Genomic DNA, 24,499 nt, shown 5'->3' with positions numbered 1-24,499 from the left:
TTTCTTACTATGTCAAATTAAAATTTGTTACCCTTCTGCTTTTTGATTCTGCTGGAAATACAGAAGAAAAAGACAAAAATCCCTGCCCTCATAGAGCTTATATTTTACTGGGCAGAGACAGGCAATAGGACATAATAAATTATATGGTGTGTTAGAAGATGAGAAGTATAGAAAAAATTAGGGTGAGGAATGGTGAGTGTTGCAAGGGATGTTTGTGAGGATAGCATACTTTAAAATAGGGTGGTATGGGTAGATCTATCAGAAAGTGACATTTGAGCAAAGACTTGAAGGAAATGTGGCAGTGAGCAATATAGGTATTTAGGGGAAGAGAGAGCATTCTAGGTAGAGGATTAGGAAGAGCAAAAGCCCTGAGGCAGGACTGTGTCTGGCCTCTGAGGAAACGCAAATTGTTCAGGGTTGCTGGACCTGAATGAAGAGGAGAAAAGGAATAATGAGGCCAGAGAGGGGCCAGATCATGTAGGGACTTGTAGGTTGTTGTAAGGATTTTGGCTTTTACTAGATGAATGGTGAGCCATTTCAGTTTTGAGCAGAGGAGTTCCATGATCTGATTTGAATTTTAAAAGATTCTGCATTTCTCAAAATTCCCATTCCTGTCATACAGCTGCTTTCAATGAAGGTTTATAAGGAAAGCAATTGGAACTACTTGGATAAGGCATGAATGATCCACAATCTTTTCAACTCTAACATAGGTATATACATATATATATTGAGAGATGCTGCTTTTTGGCTAAAATGAATCTTGAATTGGGGGTGTGCAGAAAAAGTTATATCTGGCCTGAGACTGGTATTTTTTAGAATGGCCTACTTGCATGGTTGGCCCTTATCTGAACATGTGGATTTAGGGGTATTCCCACTGTTCACTAACTAATAAAGGTGGTTCACCGTACCTAGACTGTGCAAACAAGATGATTTATACTAAATACCTGCTTTCCTTCTAGTAGTATGGAATTTTGATACATGCCAGGTAAAGGGTGTCTATATGACCAAACTCCCAGTGAAAACCTTGCATACTGAGTCCCTAGGCAGAAACATCACTCGTATAAAAATGTGCTCTGTGTGAATCTTCATGGGAGGGAGAGATCCTAAAGAAGATTGCACGTGGATTCCTCCAGATTCTGCTTATGTCTTTTTCCTGTATGATCCAACTGTGTACACCTACTGTGTCACTGTAATAAACTTTAGCCACGAGTATGATACTTAGTGCTGAGTTTTGCGAGCCCTTCTATCGAATCTCTGAATATGGGCTTGGTCCGGGAGATCTCTGACACAGCTAGATTTTTTTTTTTTTTTTTAAGAGTCACAAAGTTAATTGGAAAACATCAGGTTGTGGATAGAAGAAGCAGTTGGGCAACCTATCACAGAAGTCAGCCAGCTCTGTCTAGTGGAGAGCTCTTCTGAGCTGTTTATGCTTTGTTAATTTCTTTTCTCCAAAAGCTTCCCTCCATTTGGTTTTGTCACACTTTATACATTTGTAACAAATTGCTGACAGGAATTTGTCCATCTGGTTATGAAAAATGGCAAATGAGAGTAAAATTATGGATTTATTTATTAAGAACTATTAAAGTATTCATATGCTCTGGGACACCATTACTAGGAATTTAACCTAACAGATAGTTTATTGAAAAATTTATTGAAAGGAAAACAGTCTTTGCATAAAAATTACAACGTGGCAAAAAATTGGAAACTGTCAAATATTAGGGAAATGTTAACTGAGGTCTGTCAGAAGGTGAAATATTAACTCAGTGTTATCAGGTGAATGAATTAACAAGATGTGGTATATACATACAATGGAATATTCAGCCATAAGAAAGAATAAATTTCTGGTATGTGCTACAAGATGAAGGAACCTTGAAAATATGCCAAGTGAAATAAACCTGACACAAAAGGACATACTGTGCGCTTATATGAGGTACCTAGGGTAGGCAAATTCATAGAGGTAAAAATGGAAAATTACTGTTTAAGGGGTACAGAGTTTCTTAAACTCTGTTTAAGGGGTACAGAATTTCTTAAAATTACTGTTTAAGGGGTACAGAGTTTCTGCCCTGTTGCCCAGGCTGTAGCACAGTGGTGGTGCAATCATGGCTCACTGCAGCCTCAAACTCCTGGGCTCAGGCGATCCCTCTGCCTGTGCCTTCTAAGTAGCTAGGACTACAGGTGCACACCACTATGCCTGGTTAAGTTTTAAAGTGTTTTTTTTGTAGAGATGAGGTCTCACTATGTTCCCCAGGCTGGTCTCAAAACTACTGGGCTCAAGTGGTCCTCTCTCCTTGTCCTCCCAAAGTGCTGGGATTACAGGTGTGAACCACCATGCCCGGCCAAAAAAATTTTTTTAATGAAATCATGGGACATTGAAATTACTTATTTGCAAATATTTACAATTATGAATACCTTTTAAAAACTCCATAGAATTATTAAGTTCTCAATTTATTTCTGTTCTCATATCATCCTCTCTCTCTCCCCAACTGGAAGTTGCCTCTTCTTCCACCGAGTTTCCATGATACCTTTTCTGTACTTGACTCTCATACTTTTTACCATTGTATATGCCTATGTCTAATTTTCTCAAACAGCTTGTATGCTCTTTGGCATTATATTAATATAGGATTTATGCTGTCACTCTCTGGTACAGCCTGTATAGTAGACATTCAGTGAGACTTAGTTGACTGAATTATAAGCATGCTATTTTATGAAAGTAGAGATTTACCAAAATATTTGAGCATACTTGCCCATGGGTTTTATATCACTTAAAGTGTGTCCCTCCCTCAATTCTCTGTACTTGCTAGATGTGCAGACCCGATCTCACCCACATACACATCATTGTATTCTTGACTTTGGGGCTTTGCATCCTTTATTTATATTTTATCTTTTAATGTGAAACAGCCCAATTTTCTTTGGATCCAGAAAGGAAAGAACTGCAGACGTGAGGCAGAGGCAGCAGATAGAGGAGAGGATCATTGCAGTCGGTTTAAAGTTGCATATACCTATTGGAAAGTCGTAAATAAGAAATAGTGTTCTTTCCTGAAGAGAATGTCTGTGAAGGAAGCAGATTTTTTTTTTCCTTCCTAAGCCACTGGTGTAGTAATTAGGTTTTACTTTTGTTATGAAGAGATGTATACTTTTGCCAGCAGAGGGCACCACTTGTAGGTTGCAGATTCATAGGAAGACTCAGAGACCAGTGTGCTGGTCTGTGTGAAGTACTCTGCTTGTTGCTTTAGTTGGTCTGCCCCAGAGCTGCCCATTTTTTTTTTTAATTCCCTTGGGGTCTGGTGGTACTCTTCCAGCTTTCCCCAAGAGCATTCTTTGGCTAGTCCTGGTCAATAAGCTAGGTGCCCAGAGGAATCCAGGTGGAAGGACTTTAGTATAGTAACTGTTGGGAAGCCTTGGATGCCAGCCTGTATGTAATATCTTTAGGAGTTCAAAGCTGTTTTTCCTCATCCAGAGGTAAGGTGAAAAGGGCATTAGGCCAGGCATCTGAGGGTCTGGTTCTGCACTGAGCTTGGCTCTCCAGGTAGTTTTGACCCAGTTACCTTTTGTCTCTGTCTCAATTAGCTTATCTCTAAAATCGAGATAGTAAGATAGGGGTAGTACATTCTGTGTATAGCTAATAGTGGCCTCTGAGGTCAGGCAGAACTGGGTTCAAATTCCAGCTTTGCCATTTACTAACTGTGAGGACTTGGTTCAAGTTATTTAACTCTCAGAACCTCGATTCTCTCTTGTTTAAAAGAGAGATAATAGTCCCACAGGGTTGTGAGAATTAAATGAGAAGGGTACACGTGAAGTGTGGAATACAGGTTCTGGCCCAGAGTAAATATTCAAGGAATGGGAGCTATTATTACCATTCAGGGGATGTTGTCTTAAGTCAAAGGAGATGATGGATATGAAGCACTTTGTAAGCTTAAAAATGCAACACAAATGGCATGAGTGATTATACTCTGGAATCTACTTGGCGTGAATTATTTTACCTTCAGAGGAAGAGTCCTTATTCCTCTGGATAAGGTGCTGTTTTGTTTATCTTTTGACTTTTTGGGGTCTCAAGTTCCTTTTCAATTTCTGCCTGGCTGTCTGAGGGCACTTGGCAAGTGCTCCTGAATATGAGAGGGCATTTTGGTGATACAGGTGTGGGTGGACCTTAATTTAGCTTTGGTCTTGTCTAGTCCTTGTTGGTAATAGTAACCAGTGGAGATGTGAAAATAGCTCCAGGAGAGGCCCTGTTTAATTTTCTTCTTGAACCTAGGACCGAGTGCTCACAGAACTATAGTTTGGTAGCATTGGCATAGACAATGAAAATCATAGCTGCTAGTAGTTGCTGAGTGCTTATTATAGGCCAGGCTCTCAGCTAAGTGCTTTACATACTTTCACATTCTAACCTAACAACGCTGTGAAGTAGGTACTATTGTTCTCACCTTTTTTCAATGAGAAAATCGAAGATTGTAACTTGCCTAGGGTCATGTTTCTGGTAAGTACATTTGAACCTTGCCCTGTCTGATTTTAATGGTCTGGGCTCCTTTCATTGTTCAGGTGATGTTTGCATCCAGCTGTGCATTAGAGTCACCTATGAAGTTCATTAAAATTCCTGTTCCCAGTGGGTGCAGTAGCTCACACCTGTCCATCCCAGCATTTTGGGAGGCTGAGGTGTGAGCATTGCTTGAGCCCAAGAAGTTTGAGTCCAGCCTGGGCAACATAGAGAGACCCCGTCTCTAAAACTAAAGGAAAAAATTTTTTAAAATTCCTGTTCCTCAGGCTCTAATTCTATGGGTGTGAGGAAGAGCTGGACCCTGCAGTGTTTTTTCATTTTTCCAGATTTATTGAGGTATAATTTGCATAAAATAAACCCTTTTTAAGTATATAGTTTAATGAAATGCAGTACTTGTATACAGTTGTGCAGGTATTACCACAGTCAAGATACAGAACATTTCTATAACCCTAAAACTTTCTTCATGCCTATTGATCCGACACCTACCATTTTAACCAGCTGGGCAGATGTTTCTGATGCACAGCTAGGTGTGGGACCATTGTACTGTGTTATGGTGCCTGCCAATGTGAGGAACTGATGTCCTGGAGAAGGAGGGTAAAAGCGAGAAAAGAAAAAGGGCATTTACAAGGAAGAATGATTGGCTTAGCTGTCTTCAGATAAACTGTACTGGCTCCCTATACAGAGATAGAGTATGGAAGAGAGAACTTTCTAGATAAAACCCAGCTTAAAGAAGTTTCTCCTCCCAACATGGTTTCTTCCTAAGCCACATAAGAGCTGAATGATTCTAAACAAAGTTGGTGTAGATAACTGAATAAATTGGGGTAGAGATCTGGGGTCACTGGGGACTTTTGATAAGCTGTAGAAGAAGGCTGGGGTGTGGGAAGGACTAGGCTAAGATGGGGGTCCCCAGGTCACAACCGGTACTGGTCCGTGGCCTGTTAAGAACTGGAATGCACAGCAGGAGGTGAGCAGCCGGTAGGTGAGCATGACCACCTGACCTCTGTCTCCTGTTAGCTCAGCAGTGGCATTAGATTCACCTAGGAGCATGAATCCTATTGTGAACTGTGCATGCAAGGGATCTAGGTTGTGCACTCCTTGAAAAGCTATCTAATGCCTGATGATCTAAGGTGGAACAGTTTCATCCTGAAACCATCATCCTCCCTGACCCCCCACCCCCATCCTTGGAAAAGTTGCCTTCCATGAAACTGATCCCTGGTGCCAAAAAGGTTGGGGCCCGCTGGACTAAGACACTATTATTGCTGGGCAATCCGACGATGGTACCTTTTTCTCCAGACAGATACCACTTTCATTCTTTTGACTCTCCTCTACTGCAAGACTCCAACAGCAACTGTCCTTAATCTGAAGTCCAGTCAGGAAAATTAGCCTAGAGCAAACAGGTTCAGGCTGTGGTCCAGAGAACATTTGGATAATAAGGTAGAAAATGTAAAATGTATCTCTGAAACTGGAAAATATTGGGGGTAGGAACTTTGTGCTAGGAGTCTGGAGACTTTGCTTCCTGACTCAGCTCTGTCCCTGGTTTTGCTAGATAACCTTTCTTCCTTTTTTTTTTTAAATTTCAACTTTAATTTTAGATCAAGGGGTACATGTACAGGTTTGTTACATGGGTATCTTGCATGATGCTGAGGTTTGGGGTATGAATGATCCTGTCACCTAGGTAACGAGCATGGTACCCAGTAGCTTTTCAACTACCTTTTAAGGCTTGCTCCTTGTATTAGATGGTTATTGTGTTGCTATAAAGAAATACCCGAGGCTAGGTAATTTATAAAGAAAAGAGGTTTAATTGGCTCATGGCTCTGCAGGCTGTACAGGAAGCGTGCTGGCATCTGCTTCTGCGGAAGCCTCAGGAAGCTCACAATCATGGTGGAAGGCAAAGGGGGACCTGGTATATCACACGATGAGAGCAGAGGCAAGAGTGAGGAGGAGGGTGCCACACACTTTTAAACAACCAGATCTTGAATGAACTCAGAGTGGGAACTCACTCATTATTTTGGGGACAGCGTGAAACTATTATGAGTGATCTGCCCCTATGACCCAATTACCTCCCACTAGGCCCTATCTCCAACTCTAACACTGAGGATTACATTCCAGCATGAGATTTGGATCCTACCAACATCCAAATCATATCACCCCTTTTCCCTCCCTCCATCCTCTAGTAGTCCCCAGTATCTATTGTTCCCATCTTCATGTCCATATGTGCCCAGTGTTTAGCTCCCACTTATAAGTGAGGACATGTGACATTTGGTTTTCTGTTTCTGCATTAATTCACATAGAATAATGGCCTCTCACTGCTTTCATGTTGCCTCAAAGGACATGATTTTGTTCTTTTTTATGACCATGTAGTATTCCATGGCGTATATATACCACACATTCTTTATTGAGTCCACCATTGATGGGCACCTAACTTGATTTTTTGTCTTTGCTATTTTGAGTAGTGCTGTAATGAACATGCAAGTGTGTGTACCTTTTTAGTAGGATGGTTTATTTTCTTTTGAGCATATACATAGTAATGGGATTGCTGGGTCAAAAGGTGGTTCTATTTTTAGTTCTTTGAGAAATCTCCAGACTGCCTTCCATAGTAGCTGAACTAATTTACATTCACCAGCAGCGTATAAGCATTCCCTTTCCTCCACAGCCTTGGCAACATCTGTTATTTTTTGACTTTTTAGTAACAGTCATTTTGACGGGTGTGAGATGAGATGGTATCTCATTGTGGTTTTGATTTGCATTTCTCTGGTGAGTAGTGATGACGAGCATTTTTTCATATTTGTTGGCTGTTTGTATGTCTTCTTTTGAGAAACGTCTGTTCATGTCCATTGCCCACTTTTCAAAATGGGTTTATATGTTTTTTGCTTGTTGAGTTAAATTCCTTATAGATTCTGCATATTAGACCTTTGTCAGATGCAGTTTATGAATGTTTTCTCCTATTCCGTACACTGTTTACTCTGTTGATAGTTTCTTTTGCTATACAGAAGCTCTTTAGTTTTATTAGGTCCTACTTGTCATTTTTGCTTTTGCTGCAATTGCTTTTGAGGACTTAGTTGTAACTTCTTTGCCAAGGTCAATGTCTAGAAGGGTATTTCCTAGGTTTTTTCCCTGGGATTTTAATAGTTTTAGGTCTTACATTTAATTGTTTACTGCATCTTGAGTTTATTTTATTTTATTTTATTTTTTGAGACAGAGTCTCACTCTGTCACCCAGGCTGGAGTACAGTGGTACAATCTCGGCTCACTGTAACCTCTGGGTTCAAATGATCCTTCTGCCTCAGGCTCCCAAGTAGCTGAGACTACAGGCACATGCCACCACACCTGACTAATTTTAGTATTTTTAGTAAAGATGGGGTTTTGCCAGGTTGGCCAGGCTGGTCTCAAACTCTTGACCTCAGGTGATCTGCCTGCCTTGGCCTCCCAAAGTGTCGGGATTACAGGCATGAGCCACTGCACCTGGCTGAGTTAATTTTTATATATGGTGATAGGGTCCAGTTTCATTCTTCTGCATATGGATAGCCAGTTATCCCAATATCATTTATTGAATAGGAAGTCCTTTCCCTATTGCTTATTTTTGTTGACTTTGTTGAAAATCAGTTGGTTGTAGGTGAACAGCTTTATTTCTGGGTTCTCTTTTCTGTTCCATTGGTCTATGTGTCTGTTTTTATACCAATACCATACTGATTTGGTTACTATAGCCTTGTAGTATAGTTTGAAGTCAGTTAATGTGGTGCCTCCAGCTTTGTTCTTTTTGCTTAAGATGAGCTTTCTTTTCTAAATGGCGTCTTCTGAGTATTCTCTATTCTGTCTACTTCCTGTGAATCGTGAGTGGTGAATAAAGTATGAAGGTGTAGTAGTATGGTTTTGACACATACATTATAATGATATCGGTTAGCATGGCAAAAGTGGGTTGCAGGGAAATTTTGTGGGTTTTGATATTGGCTCTTAATAGTTGTATTTTGAAACTTGAATACCCACAACCCTTACATATTTCCTTTTTGGATCTTTTTTCTTTCTGTCTGGTGTATTAGATGTGGCATTTCCCCACCTTCCTGTAAGGCGAATATGTAAACGTGGGTATGTGCAAAGGAGTCATCTCTTTCTTATGTCCCTTTTATGAATCACCCAGTTGTCTTCCTGGTGGATGTCTGAACTCTGGCATGGATTCCGAGATTCAATTTCCTTATTTGTGATGTTCAGTTTTTTGTGGTCCCTGTGATTGACCTCAAGAGGAAATATCTGGAGCAGGGCCACAAGGCTGATTAGAGGAGGAAGGGACATAGAGGGAACAAGATAGGAGGGGTATTGTTGTGAAAGGAAGAAGTGAAGATACAGCCCTGTGGGGTGTAAATGAAATTATCCAGGCCTCTTCTCACTTGAGAAAGAGTGAGTTTGAGTAATGGCCTCGTCTAAGAGAACACTGAGGTGCCAGGGGAGGTAATCTTTGAGAATAACCCTGTAGCCAGTTTGAGTTCAGGAGGCTATATAAAGTATTAGTTACTTTTACTTTCTGTCACCCCAGTGTTTCTCTCTTCCTTCTGTGGTTTTAGAGCTTTGTAGTAGTGAAGACATTTATCAGGTTAAAATGATAAGAATGATAGATTTACTAAGCGTCTCTTCATACTTTCACCTACATCATGTTATCCTCCTTGAAGCCCCCTACAAAACATTAGAGCCTAGTGTTTCTTCTTAAACAATCATACAGATTACTCTGAGAAGAAAAACAGACCATTTAAAACATTTTTAGAATCCTGTGATTTTGGAGCTGAAAGGGACTCTAAAGACTGTCTGGTCTTGACCCTATATTGTGAATGAGTAGCTGAGCATGAGGTCCAGAGTGTGGAGAACACTACTCAGGAAAGTCACTCACCCAGTGAGAGCTGGTGCAGATTCGGAAAAGCCCAGGAGTGTCTTGAGGGGTCCCAGAAGAGAGATGCTCATAGCTGATTTTTCTGAGGCATTAGGGTAGCTTCTGCACCACTTTTTGTGGCTAATTGCCCCAGTTACCTCTAAGCCTCTGTGGCTAGGATATACAGACTGGCCTCCTGCCTTCCACAAGATTATGTTTTAGTTTGGGAAAGAAGATTTATAAATAATGAATTAGCTAGGTGTGAGATGACAATACAGGACAGTATAGTTTGTAGCTATTTTGGTGGTGATTGGCTGTCATTGGTGTGATTCGGGAAGTTATGAAGACATGGGATTTTGACTAGCCTCCCAGAAAGACTAAAGGACTGGGATTGGAGAAGCCTTTCCAGGCAGGGAGAGTTAAATTAGTCTAAATAGAAGCTTAGCAGCTGGAGATTACAGGATGTGAAAGATCTTTGGCTGGATATGGGGGTTCAGTGGGAGACTTACTAGTTGGAGCCACAGCTTAAGTTAAATTCCAATATGACAGATTTTAGGAAGATATTTTAGGATTGTGCTAAGATATTTTAGTATTCATTGTGATAGCTTTACTGCAGTAGTCTTTGGCCTCTTGGAGTAAAATAGGGTTTGTTTCCGTTTCACCTATTTGTACTACCTCTCTTTTTCGACTAATTTTCCAATTTCTCTCTGTATTCTTTTAATTTCTCTCTGTGTTCTTCTCACTTCTGTCAGGTGCTTTTTCCTTAACTTCTCCCCATCTATCAGACACTCAGAGCTACTATAGAATTTGGGAGGAGGATTTGGAACATAAACTGTGACCTACAAGTGAATTTCCCCAGGTGGATGATAAACTCCACTGCAGGCCACAGAGGGGCCTCCTCATTCCAGCAATCTGGCCAGGCTGACAGACTCATAGCCTATGGGGGCAGGGGAGGGTGTAGGGGCCAGTATTTCTCGGGCTAGTGACGAACTGCCTGATTCTTTGCAGCCTAGACAGAGGAGGCAGGAGCCCCAGGGGCGGGCTAATCGCCTGGGCTGGGGATGCCTGGGCAGATGCAGAGGCAGCTGGAAAGGTGGCAGTGCACCTGGGTCGCTGGAGCTGCTGCCGTTCCTAGGAGACCAAGGAGCAGCAAGCCTGCGGGGGAGGGGGAGCAAGTGGGTTGCTGCTTTTAGCAGCTGAAAGGGCTGCAGGGAGCTCTGGGTAAGACATTTTCTGCTGCTGCTGCTTTTGCGGTAGAAGCTGCTGCGAGTAAGTCAGAGGAAGGAGGATTGAGAAGGGAGGAGGCTTCACTTGCAGCCATGCTGAATCACTGTTGCTGATCAGATCTCCCACTGGTCTGCTGGGAGAATCAAGAACAGAACTAGGATTCCCGGGTGCATGCACACAGTTCAGCGGCTACCACCCTGACTGGGCCTCACACAATGGAGGGTGAAAGGTATGTATGTATAAGTATGTGCTGTGTTGTGTGTGTATATAAGTAAATGTGTGCTTGCGGTACAGCCACCAGCTTTTGTGCTTGCATTGGCTAGGCAGGGTTGGAAAACCTGGCCACTGATGGATCTCAAAGGGCGGCAGAGCAAGAGCAGGAAAGCCGCTTTCCAAACCACCCATTCCAGGGCTTGAATCTCCAGAGATCTGGCTTCCGCAAAGGCAGGTCTGGGTTTGCTAGGCAGCGGAGCACCCTGAAAGAAGGGACTTCCTGGCTGGTGTTCGGGAATAGTTTCAGCACAGGCTGAATTAGATTGCCTTTCTCAGGCTGTTTCAAGGAGGCGTTTCCCTTTCCTGGCTACTTTCCCGGGGTGTTTTTTCTTTGGTGGGGGGTTTTTGATGTCATAGTGGGGCCGGCCTGACATAGTGTACTTGCATTTTCACGCAGGAGTGCTCGAATCTTCAGCAGGCATGCCATGCTGATGGCTGTGTGTGTGTGTGCGCGCAGGCACGCCGTGTATGCCTGTATACACACACATTCAGGGATGAAGGAGAGAAATCCAGTCAGATGACACTTGCTCTGAACTGAGTTTCATATTTGTATTGAAAAGTTTATGAGTTATACTGGAAGGTCTGTGCTTCCTCCATCAGGGATTTCTTTTGAAATACGAACCAGCAGAAAAGATTTCAAGTACTTTTGTTGAGCTGGATCTAACTAGCGAGGCAGTTAGATCCTGGCAGGCACACCCATCTAAATTTTTAAATTGTTATCTGAAGATCTGAATCTTTCATTGTGAAAGTACTCAGTGCAGTGCAGAGGTGACATTCCTCTGTCTATGAAGTAAAATATCTCTTGAGTGCCAACCTCTTCATTCTTTGGTCTGCAGTTGGTAGAGTACAGGGCTTGCCATTTTATCCGAGGAGAGAGCACTGCAGGGAGGGGTCCGGCCATGGCAGTGCACCACTGAGGGGAAGGCTGCTGCTCCAGGTTGCCAGTTTGATGCAGACAGTAACTATCTGGTTAACAATAATAGGCTCAACTAAGTCAACACTAGAGAATCTCTCAGTGAACACTTTCCTTTTCATGAGTTGTTGTGACTTCTGCGTCTCACGGGGCTCAATGATGCCATTGAACATCTCTAGACCCTATTAGAACTGGCATGATGGTTGAGTGTCATCTCATTCTTTTGTCCGTAGAGGCCCTGGGAATTGTGTTCTTGATGACTCCCACAGGAAGAGCCTGGGACTGACTGTGCTGCTGGTGCATCGTCTTTCTGGGTGCTCTTTGTAACAGGAGTTTAGTGTTGAACTGCATGTGGCCTGCTGGGCAGCAGAACATGTGAAGGCTTGTTTCCTAGGTGTGGGGCAGAGGTGAGCAGTGTCTTTGGTCCCCCAAACAGTGTTCCATTGGTCTGGTAGGTGGCAGAGAATGGGGCTGATGTGATGAAGGTTTAGAGATTCTGGGCCATGCCTATTTGCTTGATCTGTGGTGTAACTGGGGTTGAGAGATCAGTGTGAGACTACTAGCAGCGGATCAAATGGTTTGGGGCACTGTGTTCCCAGTTCTGTGTTCAGAAATGTAATGAGTCCCTGCCCCTGTCCTGGGGCCTCTCAGCTGGGATGGCTGATGTCTATGGCTTTAGAACACCAGGTTGCACATGTTCTTGTACTTTTCCTCTGCTGAAGGCAGATGGTAGACAAGAAATCCAAACCGAGCAGCTTCCAATGTTCACCAGGTCACCCAGGTCATACCTTTTGTTCCTGCCTCAAGCCCAGCTTACCATGCCAGGCATTCAAGTCTTCTGAACTCCAACTCCTGTTCCCATTCCCACTGCTCACTCATAAACCTACTAACAATTCTATTGATCTCTTTCATGATCACCCATCCTATACATTACTTCATCTAGCCTCATATCCTTAGCTCCCAGAGTTTCTTTTGCTGGATGTCTTTCCCTTCTAATTTTGCAAAAGTTATCTATCAAGGTTATTCTAAAATTCTACTTTATCTTGGAAACTCAGCTTTTCTAGTCCTGGCTGATGTTCTTCTGAATTCTAATCCCTCTAGTTTGCATCTCATAGTTGGACACTGAATAATAGGCCCATCAGATCTTTTAGTGCTTTTATTTCATATATCTTAGCAGTCCCCAAACTTGGAGACAGGTCCTCAAGGGCAAGGCTAGTACCTTGTACTTCTAAATACGCCCATTGACTACTGTGTGGGTACACAAATAGCAGGTGCTGAATAGTTATTAGCTGATTAACTAATAACCTTTGTGTGAGGCTCTGATAACTAAAAAGAAAGTTGGTGAGAGAAGAGACTGAAGCCTTTGGCCAATAGGTTCATCTTTGGATATCAGCCTTATTATCTTAGCACGGGTAACTGACTCCATGGAATGCTTTGAGGTAGGGGGGAGAACAGAGGGAAGTAGCCTTGTTTTGCAAGTTCCCTGGGAAATTGAGGTCCGGAGAAGCTGAGTGACTTGCCTAGGATCACATGTCCAACCTCCAGAGACTGGAGGGATCCTGAATCTGGTGCTTGTTCCACACTTAACCTGCTGAATCTTAATTGGGGCTGTTTTTAAGCATTACAAAATTTCAACCAAGAGATTGCTAATGAACAATTTTTTTTCTTTGCCACGAGGGTATGAAAATACTTTGTACCTTGAAAGGCTATTAATTAAAAGCATGGGCTTTGGAGTAACTTAGACCTAGTGGTGAATCTACTTTACAGTGTGACCTTGAGTGTGTCACACTCTTTTCAGAACTAATTTTTCTCTTTTGTGTAAAGGAAATAATAACAGTACTTATACTTCATAGAGCTGTTGTGAAGATTAAATGATACAATATGTGTAAGGTACCTAGTAAAGTTTTTTAGGCACTGAGTGAGTACTCAGGAGATGGTAGTTGCTATTATCATTGGTATCCACCTATTGCTATGTTGTAGCCTATACCTCGCTGCTGGGTTACTAACCAAGGCATATTTTAGGACCTCTCTCTGTTTATCATCCAAAGCAGATTAAGTAGAACCATTTCCATGAGGAAATGAGGGAGCTTATCAGGCCATCATCTTGCTTCTTACCTAAAACTATCTCCGTATAGTAAGTTCCCCCATAGGGCTTGGCATTTCTTCTTTTAGGTTTCATCAAGATCTACCTTAATCTTTCTTTTTATAGACAACCTGTGGCATCTAGTTGCCTCAGTGATTTGGAACCATGGGCTGGATACATGTTTGTTCAGGCCAAAATCTCAAGAAGAACTTGTGAATTTGCACTAACCTTTGCTGTATCTTTCTAGATTTCCAGGTCTCTCCTGGAACTTATGATACTGAGTCTTCCCCAGTTCCCTCTGTGGGAGAATCACTGTGGCTTGACCAGTCAGACGAAGGTGATTTTGTCTTCTCTTTTGCAAAGGGAAAGGGTCTCTGGCTGTTAGCTATTACAATGATAAATTGTGTCCATGTGAGTGGGTATGTAGAGAAGATAGGTATCACAAATGGCAGTTGTCCTTGCAATTGGGATTTTATTTCAGTTCTGGAAATCAGCCTTGTGGATAGCTTAAAATAAAATTTCAAAATAAATGGTTAGTCAGATTCATAGAGACAGAAAGTAAAATGGTTGCCAGGGGCTGGAGGGAGGGAGGAGTGGGGAAGTTATTGTTTAATGGATAGAGAATTTCAGTTTGGGAAGATGAAAGAATCCTGGAGATGGATGGTGGTGATGGTTGTACAACAGTACGACTGTACTTAAAAATGGTTAAAATTATAAATTTTATATTACATCTATTTTACCACAATAAAAAAAACATTGAGGCCCAGACTGTGGCAGATCTGCAAGAGTTACAGAGCAGCACAACTTTGGAAGAAGCATCATAAAAAGGGGAAGTTAATTGTCTATTTTTCTTAAAATCATGATTATTTTCTTCATCAGAAGCACAGCGATGCCCCTGCTTGAGACGGGCATCATGTACCGGGCACTGTGCTGTGATTTTGTGTGAGGTGTCCTCAGAGGATAGTTCTTACTGACTGGTTTTTACGAAGGAGAGCCTGTTCCTGGACCTCAGGGAACTTCTGATCCAAAGGAGCTCATCTATTTACCTTTGATCCAGGAACGACAGATAGAGAATATTTTCTGAGGAGACAAGACTTTGAAAGCCAGTATACTTTAAATGTTGAGTTTTCTAATGTCAGGTTAAATGCTGGCAAGACCCAGGGAAGAGCAAGTGTTGAGCAACCTCGCCTTTTTTCTGTTCCCAGTGGCAAGTCACTTAGTCCTCCCCGAACCTTAGAAGTCAGGGATAGAAAATTCTGTAAAAAGTTTTGGGCATCACTGCTGCCTGAAGCAGATGTGCATGCATTTCAACCATGATAATTGAAACCAAATTTTTCCATTTTGGAAATACTTTTTGGCAAAGTAAAGTTTTCAACTGCAAAAACAAAGTCAGGGAAAGAAACCTCTTGATTTCCCTGCACCCAGATTTGGATTTTTAGGATTTTGCTTGCTAAGTTTTGAATTGGTAAGACAGATCTGGACAAGATAATTTTTGTGTGAGTTTTCCTAAAAAGTGCTTTATTTGATGAAATTTGCCATCATCAAACTAACCTTTTTTTTTTTTTCATTTTCTGGATGAATGTTCAAACTAGGTTAAACGGAATAGAGCACTAATAAACCATGTAAAAAATAGATTGAACATGTGCTGGTAGGTTTTTTCGTTTTTTTGTTTTTTTCTGAGACAGAGTTTTGCTCTGTCGCCCAGACTGGAGTGCAGTGGCGCCATCTCGGCTCACTGCAAGCTCCGCCTCCCGGGTTCACGCCATTCTCCTGCCTCAGCCTCCAGAGTAGCTGGGACTACAGGCGCCCGCCACCACTCCCAGCTAATTTTTTGTATTTTTAGTAGAGGCGAGGTTTCACCATGTTAGCCAGGATGGTCTTGATCTCCTGACCTCGTGATCTACCCGTCTTGGCCTCCCAAAGTGCTGGGATTACAGGTGTGAGCCACTGCGCCCAACCCAGATTTTTTTTTTTTTCTGTTAAATAAGTTCAATGCCTCTCAGGTCAGAGATCTAACTTTTTATCATTTATGAGGATTTTCGGAGTCTTAGCACAACTTTCCTGGACTTTTCATTTTCATTTATGAAAGTATATCGTAGCCACTATCAAAATCACACACATGCAAGGGCTTATCTCTCCTATTCAAACTAAACATAAACTTGGCTTCCAAAATGTCACATAATGAATAGCATGTTTTCTTTTAGTCTTTCTCTCTTCTTGTCTAATTTTATCTGTCTGTGTAAAATGTTTTACATTTTTACATAGCCCATTTAAGAGTTTTCCCCTTGAGTTTTGCAGAAAGTGGTCTGTGAGTTGGGGTTTTAGGAATGTGATTAGTAACATACCTGTTCTTGAGCTTGTTTATGAAGGAGCACATTACAGGAATGACAGCAGCTGCTGGTCATCTTTGGTGAATCATGATTGGCTTGTGTGAAGGCCCCAGTGTGTAAACTCCAAGTTCAGTACAATTAATAACACTGACTCCAGTACACACTGCAATTTCCCATAATCAGAAGTGAAGTAGTGCTATATCACAGGTCCTAGGAGATTTAGTCTTTTTTCATTTGGCCTGGTTTGGTCGTACAAGGAAAAACGTCAGAGAGTGGGACATGAGGGGTTGTGCCTCCCTTGGTCTGATGGGCTATGGACATTATCCTGAGTCGGTGGACATTGTTATTAAGAGCCCAGGCCTTGGAGTCAGATAGGCCTGGGTTTCAGTGCCAGTTCTGCACTTACTAGTTATGTGGGACTTTTGGACAAATTTTATCTCTGTACCTTAAGAGATAATACTGCCTACTTCCTAGGGTTGTTCTGAAGATAAAATGAGATAATGGAGGTAAGGTGCTTTAACATACCCTCAACTTTCAGGAAATGTTAACTCAATCTATACCTTACTAATGCATATGTTCTACATATCCATGTGGGCTATTACAGGGGTTCAACCTAATGCTATGAACTGAGGTGGCACTGCTGAAAGAGGATGAAGAGTATGGGGCTCTCTGGTAACCTGTGTGTAAATGGTACTTTGTGGTGGCAGGACTGCACCACCAAGTCCTGAATCCTGCTGGCTGGACATCTTCACGAGTCAGGTTCTTCATTAATCCAGAAGTAGCAATCTAAGTTTGGTCATTTTGGTCTTGAACTTTAGGATTGGGATACTTACTAGATCTGCAGTTTGACCAGAGTGCCAGGGGCTCAGAAATCCTATCTGGATAGGGTCCCATTGCTGCCCAGAGTTGGAGAAGCAGAGTCATGCCAATGACCTCATGAGAACCTAAAGTACAATAGTCAACATGTCATCAGTTTATTGATTTACAGTAAAATATTACTGGCAAGATATTCCTGAGGGCCTGCAACCACATTCTGGCTCTCTGAAGGACGACCACGGGGGAGGCCAAACTGGTCAAAACGCTGCAGAGTAAACTAGGGACTGAGTTATGGCATTGGAGTATTTATAGGCTTCAAGCTCCACCATGGGGATCTGACCTAAGGCTGAACCAGCTGATGACATCTAGTGATTAAATCACTTTCCTAGACAGAGTGAGATGGGTTGGACCGAGGGCTTTCTTCTCTGTCTGATTCTTAGTTTTTGGTTATTCCTTTCTAAATTACACTTTCTTTGTTGAGAGTTTTTAATGCATTCAGCACAGCTTTGCCCTGGCTCAGAGTTGTTTTGCCTTCATTGAGTGGTTTTGCCTCTTTATTCCATCTCATCTCTAGCTTGAACATAATGTGCTTCTGCCTCTTGTATGTGGCTAGTATCAGCTCACGACTTCTGAATTTTATTTGCATCTCTTGGAGACCTTTAGAGGTGAAACAGATCATAACCTTTAACAGCATTTCTCAGACTCCCCTTTCCTTCCTTCTACATTCTTGCACACCCAGGATGTTCTGGAGCTCCTCATTTGATTTTTCTTTCTTTTTTTTTTTTAACTTTTATTCTAGGTTCAGGGGTACACGTGCAGGTTTGTTATATAGGTAAACTTATGTCACAGAGGTTTGTTGTACAGATTAGTACCTGTCATCACCCAGGTAGCCAATAGTTATTTTTTCTGCTCCTCTTCCTCCACCCACCCTCCATCCTCAAGTAGGCCCTAATGTCTGTTGTTCCCTTCTTTGTGTCCATGAGTTCTCATCATTTGGAGCTCCTCATTTGTTAGATTCCCCCAAACATGGCTGCACAATCAGCCTGCTTGGAGACTCTTCTATCTCCTGCCTTTCTAGCATGTTTTTTAGTATCCTTTGCTTTCCATTCACTGCTCCATTTTCCTCAGCAATAGAAAGACTCTAAGAATTGACACAGTAAGCAGCAACCCATCTGCCTTTCTTCCCTCTTCTCCAGTTGTTGCTGGCTTTCTCTCACCCCCATCCTCCTGATTCCGTGTCATCAATGCAGGGGACTGGGCTGCCTAAGAAAGTACTCCTCTCTGAATGCGGGGTGGAGGGGTTATGGAGAGGAGGTTGAGGAGGACAAAGCCATCAGTATTTTAATGAAGGGGAGTAAGGAAAGCTACAGTGGTCAGTAGTTAAACCTAATTTACTTATCTATCAATTAATTTACGCAATAGTCATTTATTGAGCACCTATCACGTGACAGAAGCTAAGAATTCAGAGGCAACTAAGACACTGCCTTGGTTCTCATGGAGCTCACAATCTAGAGGGGGCAGCAGTGTGCTGGAGTCAGCACTCACCCACTTGCAAAAGCTGTTTGTTAACTTTTCAGGAATTTTGTGAGCCAATTATTAAATGTTGCCATTATTAACGATTAAATTATGTAACATAAATTATATTAAAATTGAATGTAATAAAGTACCCCAAACTCATCACTTTCTAATTATTTTTACTATAATCTTCTAGGGCTTTGAGGTTGTGTCTATTGCGTCTTGCTGTAGAAATACTATACAGTGATATAATGGTGTGCTGTTGCACATCTCTTCCCAAATCTCATGTTTGGTGGCATCATGTTGGTAGCTTAAAATCTGCCATGGTGGGAGTATTTACACTCTGGAAATTGGCAAATGTTACAAATCAGGGCTCCTTTCCTCCCAACCAACTATTAAACATTTACCAGCACGCAGTGTGTGGGGCAGACAGATAAGTAAGAGGTAATTAGAATACAATACAGAAGGTAGCACAGAGTACTGTGGGAATGCAGAAGAGGGGAAACTAACCTAGTTTCCCACTAGATTTTATCTAATCTAGTGAGTAGTGGAGTAAGAGAGGGAAGGCTTCAGGGAATAGGCTTGAAGGCTGGTAGGAACTAGCTAGACACAGGGGAGAGTGAGTGGGGAATAGGATAGAACAGTTTTCTAGTCAGACAAAACTTCACAAGGCAGAGAGCCTAGTGTATTTTGGCTATTGCAAGTATTTTAGTATTACAGTAATGAGAAGTCTTCAGGGCAACGATGGGATTAAGGGCCAGGCTAGGTGCCTGAGATTTATTCTGAATGCAGTGAGGAATCAGTGAGGCTTCATGTAGAACATGCCCTGAACACATTGACACTTTGGAAAGGTCCCTCTGGAGTCTGGGAGGAGGTTATTAGAATAATCCTGGCAAGAAACAATGATGGCCTGGAATGGGGTTGTGGTGGTAGTGAAAGTGAGAAGGAAATGGGGTGCAGGGATATTAACACATAGGATTGATAATGATTTATGGCTGTATGTGAGGAGTGAGAGAGAGAAAGGGAGAAGATATCAAGGATAACACCCCAGTTTTTGACTTAGATAGGTGATTGGGTGGTTGGTTATGCCTCTGAGATAGAGAATACAGAAAGAGTAGCAGGCTTAAGGGAGGGTAGGGAACTTAAATTTTGACTAAGTATGAGTTACCTGTGTAAAATCTAGGGGACTCAAATAAGACATTGGATATGTGGATCTGGAATTTAGAGGATAGAGGAGGGCAGGAAAGAAGGCTTTGGAAGGTGTGGTGCTGAAAGAGGGCCTAAGTTTTAGAGCTTATATATTTTTATCTATAACTTTTATAATTACTATTTTATGTATATTTATTTATAGTTTAACTCTGAAGGCCAACTCTATTTTCATTAAAAAATAAAAGTGTTGGTCAGACTATCCCCTTCTGCTCTATCATCTAACTCTTGTAAAGACAAGTGAAGGGTTTTCAGGTAGAGTTCAGATGACAAATATGTAATGAGGACCTACTCTGGGCATGGCCTCATGCTGGGCAGGCTAAGCTATACAGAGTCCTCAGACACATGTTCCTTGCCCTCCAGGTATGTTGAATCTAGTGTGAGGCAGGTAGATAGTTGGATTTGTACCATGAAGAAGTAATCAGGCACAAGGCAGAATTCTATGTGCCAGCTGAGTTACAAGCCAGAAATACTACAGGAATTCAGAGAAGGAAGAGCTCATTTAGAACTGACGTATCCCAAGGGCTTCATAGAGGAGGCAAAGCTCAATTGGTCCTCAAATAACAGGTATTTAGATTATGATACAGGGAAAGAGAAGGGAAATCTAGGTGTCTGCAGTGAATAGTTCATCTGCTTGGCACATAATAGGTACTTAGTAAATATTTGAGTAAACGAGAGAGGTAAGGCTGGCATTTAGGTTCAGTCCAGGTCAAGGAAGTCCTTGAATACTAGGCAAGAATCATGACTTTATCCTGTAGACTGATGATTTTTCAGCTGTTTAGCTATAGAGTCCTTTGAAAGGAAATTTTATTTGGACACTCAACATATAGAACAAATGGAGGCAGAGGGCTGTGACTGAAGCTTCAGCTCATAAACCTCATAGCCCCTGAAGAGACCTGTGTGCAGTGAGGATCTGAAAGTCATGGTCAGATGACATTTTAGAAGGATGAGTTTGGCAATGGTGTGCAGGAAGTACTTGGAGGGAGAGTATCTAGAGTGGGAAACAGCAGGTGGGAGGCCACTGTAACAGTCTAAGTCAAGGGAAAAGAGAAGCTGAAAGCCCAGGAAAGAAGGGCCAACTATGTCTATCCTTATGGCCATGAAGCTTGACTGTCTCACATGTATGTCTTCTTGAATGGGGTCAGTGGGTATCTGTGAGTGTGAGGTAAGTCGGAACCAATTTGGACACCCTTTCTGTGGACTGTTGAAGGAATCATCCACTGCAGTGGGTTCATCATGGCACCAGTAGTGGTTCATATAAGCAAGTTTACTAGTAACAGGCCAGTGTGGAAATTAATTAAAGTATTGAGCCAGGTATCTGATGCTTTGACAAAGTTGAGTAGATTTATGTGTTCTGATTGTGCTGCAGCTTATTTAGAAAATGGCTTAGATGATCATTTCTGTATATTTCTACAGCAAAGAGCAAAGATTCTGCCTGGCCCATACTTTCTCACTACATCTACGATTGTTGACCCATTTGAATCTTAAATATGGCTGCTCAACTTGAATGTTGCTGGAACCCTGGACAGTGGGATACAGATGAAAGTTCCTTTGGTTAGCAGCTTGAGCTGCAGGTCTGGTGGGAGGGGCACATATAAATTAACATTGACTATGGTTTTTAGTAGAATCTGGGGCCAGTTTTTGCTCTTGGTGAAATCAACCATTTTATGCTTAGAGTAAGGGCATTTACTGTGAAATGCTTTTCAACAGAAAACATCTTGTGGCTGAGTCTGCCTGGAAAATTGTGTGTGTGCGTGTGTGTGATTTTGGTTGGGTCTGGGTAGGGTGAAAAGTATGGTATTAGACTTGCACAAGATAGTGGGAATATACCTTAGTGTGGTCTGTGTTTCACAGGCGAGGAGAGGGGATCCTCTAGCCTTATTTTGGAACAAGAACTGAGAATTCTTGGGATTGGGACTTGATAGCGTGGGGATGGGGCAATCTATTGAGGGTTAAGTAGTTAAGATCTGGTATGAATGGAGGGGAAAAGGTTTAGGGGATGAAATGGTAAGATCTAGCAACTCTGTTCTTGGGCATGTGACCTTAGGTTGAGAAATATGTATACGTATGTGCATTTGTGTACATGCGTGAACTATATTGCTGGAGGGTATAGGTTGTGAGCTTCAAGTACAGGATACCTAAACTCAGATCCCATCTCTACCACTTACTATTTGTACAATCTCGTAAATATTTTTTTGAACGTCTCTGGGCCCTCAGATGTTCTTTTCTTAATTTCTTGTTCTCTGGAAGGTTAATGAATTGCCAAGAAGCTTGTACCTTCCAGAGACCAGGGACTCAGAATCTCTTCCAAATTCCCTGTGTCTTTTCATGGAGGAGCAGGGGAAGAAAGGAACTTTGGGTTCCTTCAGATGTCAAGCCTTGCCTGTGCATCAAGGGTGGAAAGGGCTCTGAATGGATTTGGGGAAACCAGTATCTTTCCCTAGCCAGCCCTATGGTCATCAGCAAGTCACTTGCTCTTTCAGGGAGGCTCTAGTGTGAATTATATTTTGTTGAACATTGATCCTCTGATAATAGGCAATCTGTGTTTGAGACCTTTTGGTAAACACAACATTGTATTAACAAGGATACATCGTTATTGGACCATTTTGGAAAGTGCAAAGAGCAACACACCAGAAGAGTGAGATTTCCTGCTCCCTAGCTACACTGGAGATTGTGTCAGTGCTTCTAAAATGGCTCTTTTTAGTTTATACCTGTTCCATATCTTTGAAGTGAAGCTAATAATATCTGTTCACTAGGCTTTTCTGTGCTTTAATCTTACTAATTCCCTGTCAAGAACCTTCAGTGGTTCCCTGATCCATACCAAATTATGCTTTCTCATCCTGGCTTTTAAGTCTCTCCACAGTTTGAAGACAATATTTATAATGAATACTTACAGAGCATTTTACAGTTTGTAGATTTATCCCAAGGATGCAAGTATGGTTTAGTATTAGAAAATATATGTGTCATTCATCACATTACAAAATTAAAGGAAAAAACCCATATGAACATCTCATTAGATACACAAAGACGTTCGATAAAATTTAGCATAATTTTATGACTTAAAAACTCTTAATAAAAATAGAAGGGAATTTTCTTAATCTGACAAAAAACATTTACAAAAATCCTGTAACAAACATACATAATGGGGAAACATTAGAAACATCTTTAAAAGCAGGGATATGACAATACTACTCATTAGCATCCTTTCTGTTTGACATTATGTGACCATTCTAGCCAGTGCAAACTTTTTTCAAAAAAGAAATTAGAGGCCTAAGAATTTGATAGGAGAAAAATCTCTGGCATTATATGCAGATAATATGACTGTCTACATAGGACACCTAATTTATGTTCAAATAGTTAGGAATAATAGGAACATTGACAATGGCTGGATATATGATCAATTTGCAAAAATCAATTGCATTTTATAAACCGTAACAATCAGAGAACATAATTTAAAAATACATCATTTCTATTACAAAAGAGCAATAAAAACCATAAAGTACTTAGGAATAAATCTAATCAAACGTGTAAGGTCTTCATACAGGAAAATCTAAAAGTTTGAGTGACATTAAAGAAGACTTAAATAAATGGAGAGATATCCTGTGTTCATGGATAGGAGGGCATAGTATCAGAAAAATGATGGTTCTATCCAAATTGATCTATAAGTTCAATGCAGTTTTTATCAAAATCCCACTCGAGTTCTTTACGGAATTTGACAAGCTAGTCAAGACACTTCTCAAAAATAATAATAGGATTGGGAATTTTCCTGTCCGATATCAGACCTTATTATAAAGCTACAGAAATCATGTAGTACTGGTACAGAGAGAGACAAACTGACCAGTGGAATAGGTTAGTAAGTCAAGAAATAAATCTCTTTATATCTGGAACTTTAATATATGACCTAAGATGGCATGACAGATGCATGAGAAAAATAAAAAGTTTTAAATACATCGAATTTATGGAGAAAATGAGATCCTTATGTCATATCCTGACATAAATATTGGTATTAGGACCTGGCACAGTGGCTCACGCCTGTAATCGCAGCACTTTGGGAGGCTGAAGTGAGCAGATCACTTGAGGCCAGGAGTTTGAGAACAGTCTGAGCAATATGGTGAAACTCCCCATCTCTACTAAAAATACAAAAATTAGCCAGGTGTGGTGGTGCACACCTGTAATCCCAGCTACTTGAGAAGCTAAGGCACGAGAATCACTTGAACCCAGGAGGTGGAGGTTGAGCTGAGATCTGCACTCCAGTCTGGATGTCAGAGTGAAACTATCTCAAAAAAAGAGAAAAAAATCAGTATCAGATGAAATAAGGGCTTAAATACTAAAAGCAAAAATGTTAAACCTTTAGTAGAACATAGCAGATAATGTTTTTCTAGCTTTGTAGTAAAGAAAGACACCATAAAATAAATTATGCTTATGGAATTTCTCATCTTTTGAAGAAATTTTTCATCTTTGCTGGTTGCTTCCCCTTCTGATCACATTTGCTGGCTTGAGACTTTCTTCACTTGCTTTAAACACAACTCTAAGCATCCTCCTTTGTGCACATCTTCCTCTGCTCAGCTAACTTCCTTGTACACAGAATCCAGACAGTCCCAAAGTTCAGATATTCATGGCTTACATTTGCATGATGAACTGACGGTGGGGAAGGGAGTCAAAAGAGGAGTCTGTTATGGTCAGACAAGCTGTGGGTCTGCCACGCTGGTTGTATTTGAATGTTCCAGTAGTTACGAATTCCAGTGTGAGATCTATAGGGATTCTCAGGCCTCTGAAATATACTCTCAATC

General features: G+C 41.4%; 1 protein-coding gene across 3 annotated transcripts in view; it reads left to right on the top strand.

Moving 5' to 3' along the window:
- Nucleotides 1–10,552: 10,552 nt before the first annotated feature.
- KLHL3 (kelch like family member 3) overlaps nucleotides 10,553–24,499 on the top strand; it is a 116,861-nt gene continuing 102,914 nt past the window's right edge. Inside the window, 1 exon segment of one of the 3 annotated variants that reach the window (NM_001265837.2) lies at nucleotides 10,553–10,802. In NM_001265837.2, coding sequence (NP_001252766.1) covers nucleotides 10,789–10,802 — 14 coding nt within the window. In that variant the 5' untranslated portion in view covers nucleotides 10,553–10,788. 3 annotated transcript variants of the gene reach the window in all.

Source organism: Macaca mulatta, chromosome 6 (genome assembly GCF_049350105.2).
Source record: "Macaca mulatta isolate MMU2019108-1 chromosome 6, T2T-MMU8v2.0, whole genome shotgun sequence".
Taxonomy (NCBI): Eukaryota; Metazoa; Chordata; class Mammalia; order Primates; family Cercopithecidae; genus Macaca; species Macaca mulatta.
The sequence above is the reverse complement of the archived record's forward strand: the minus strand, read 5'-3'. Positions and strand labels throughout refer to the sequence as shown.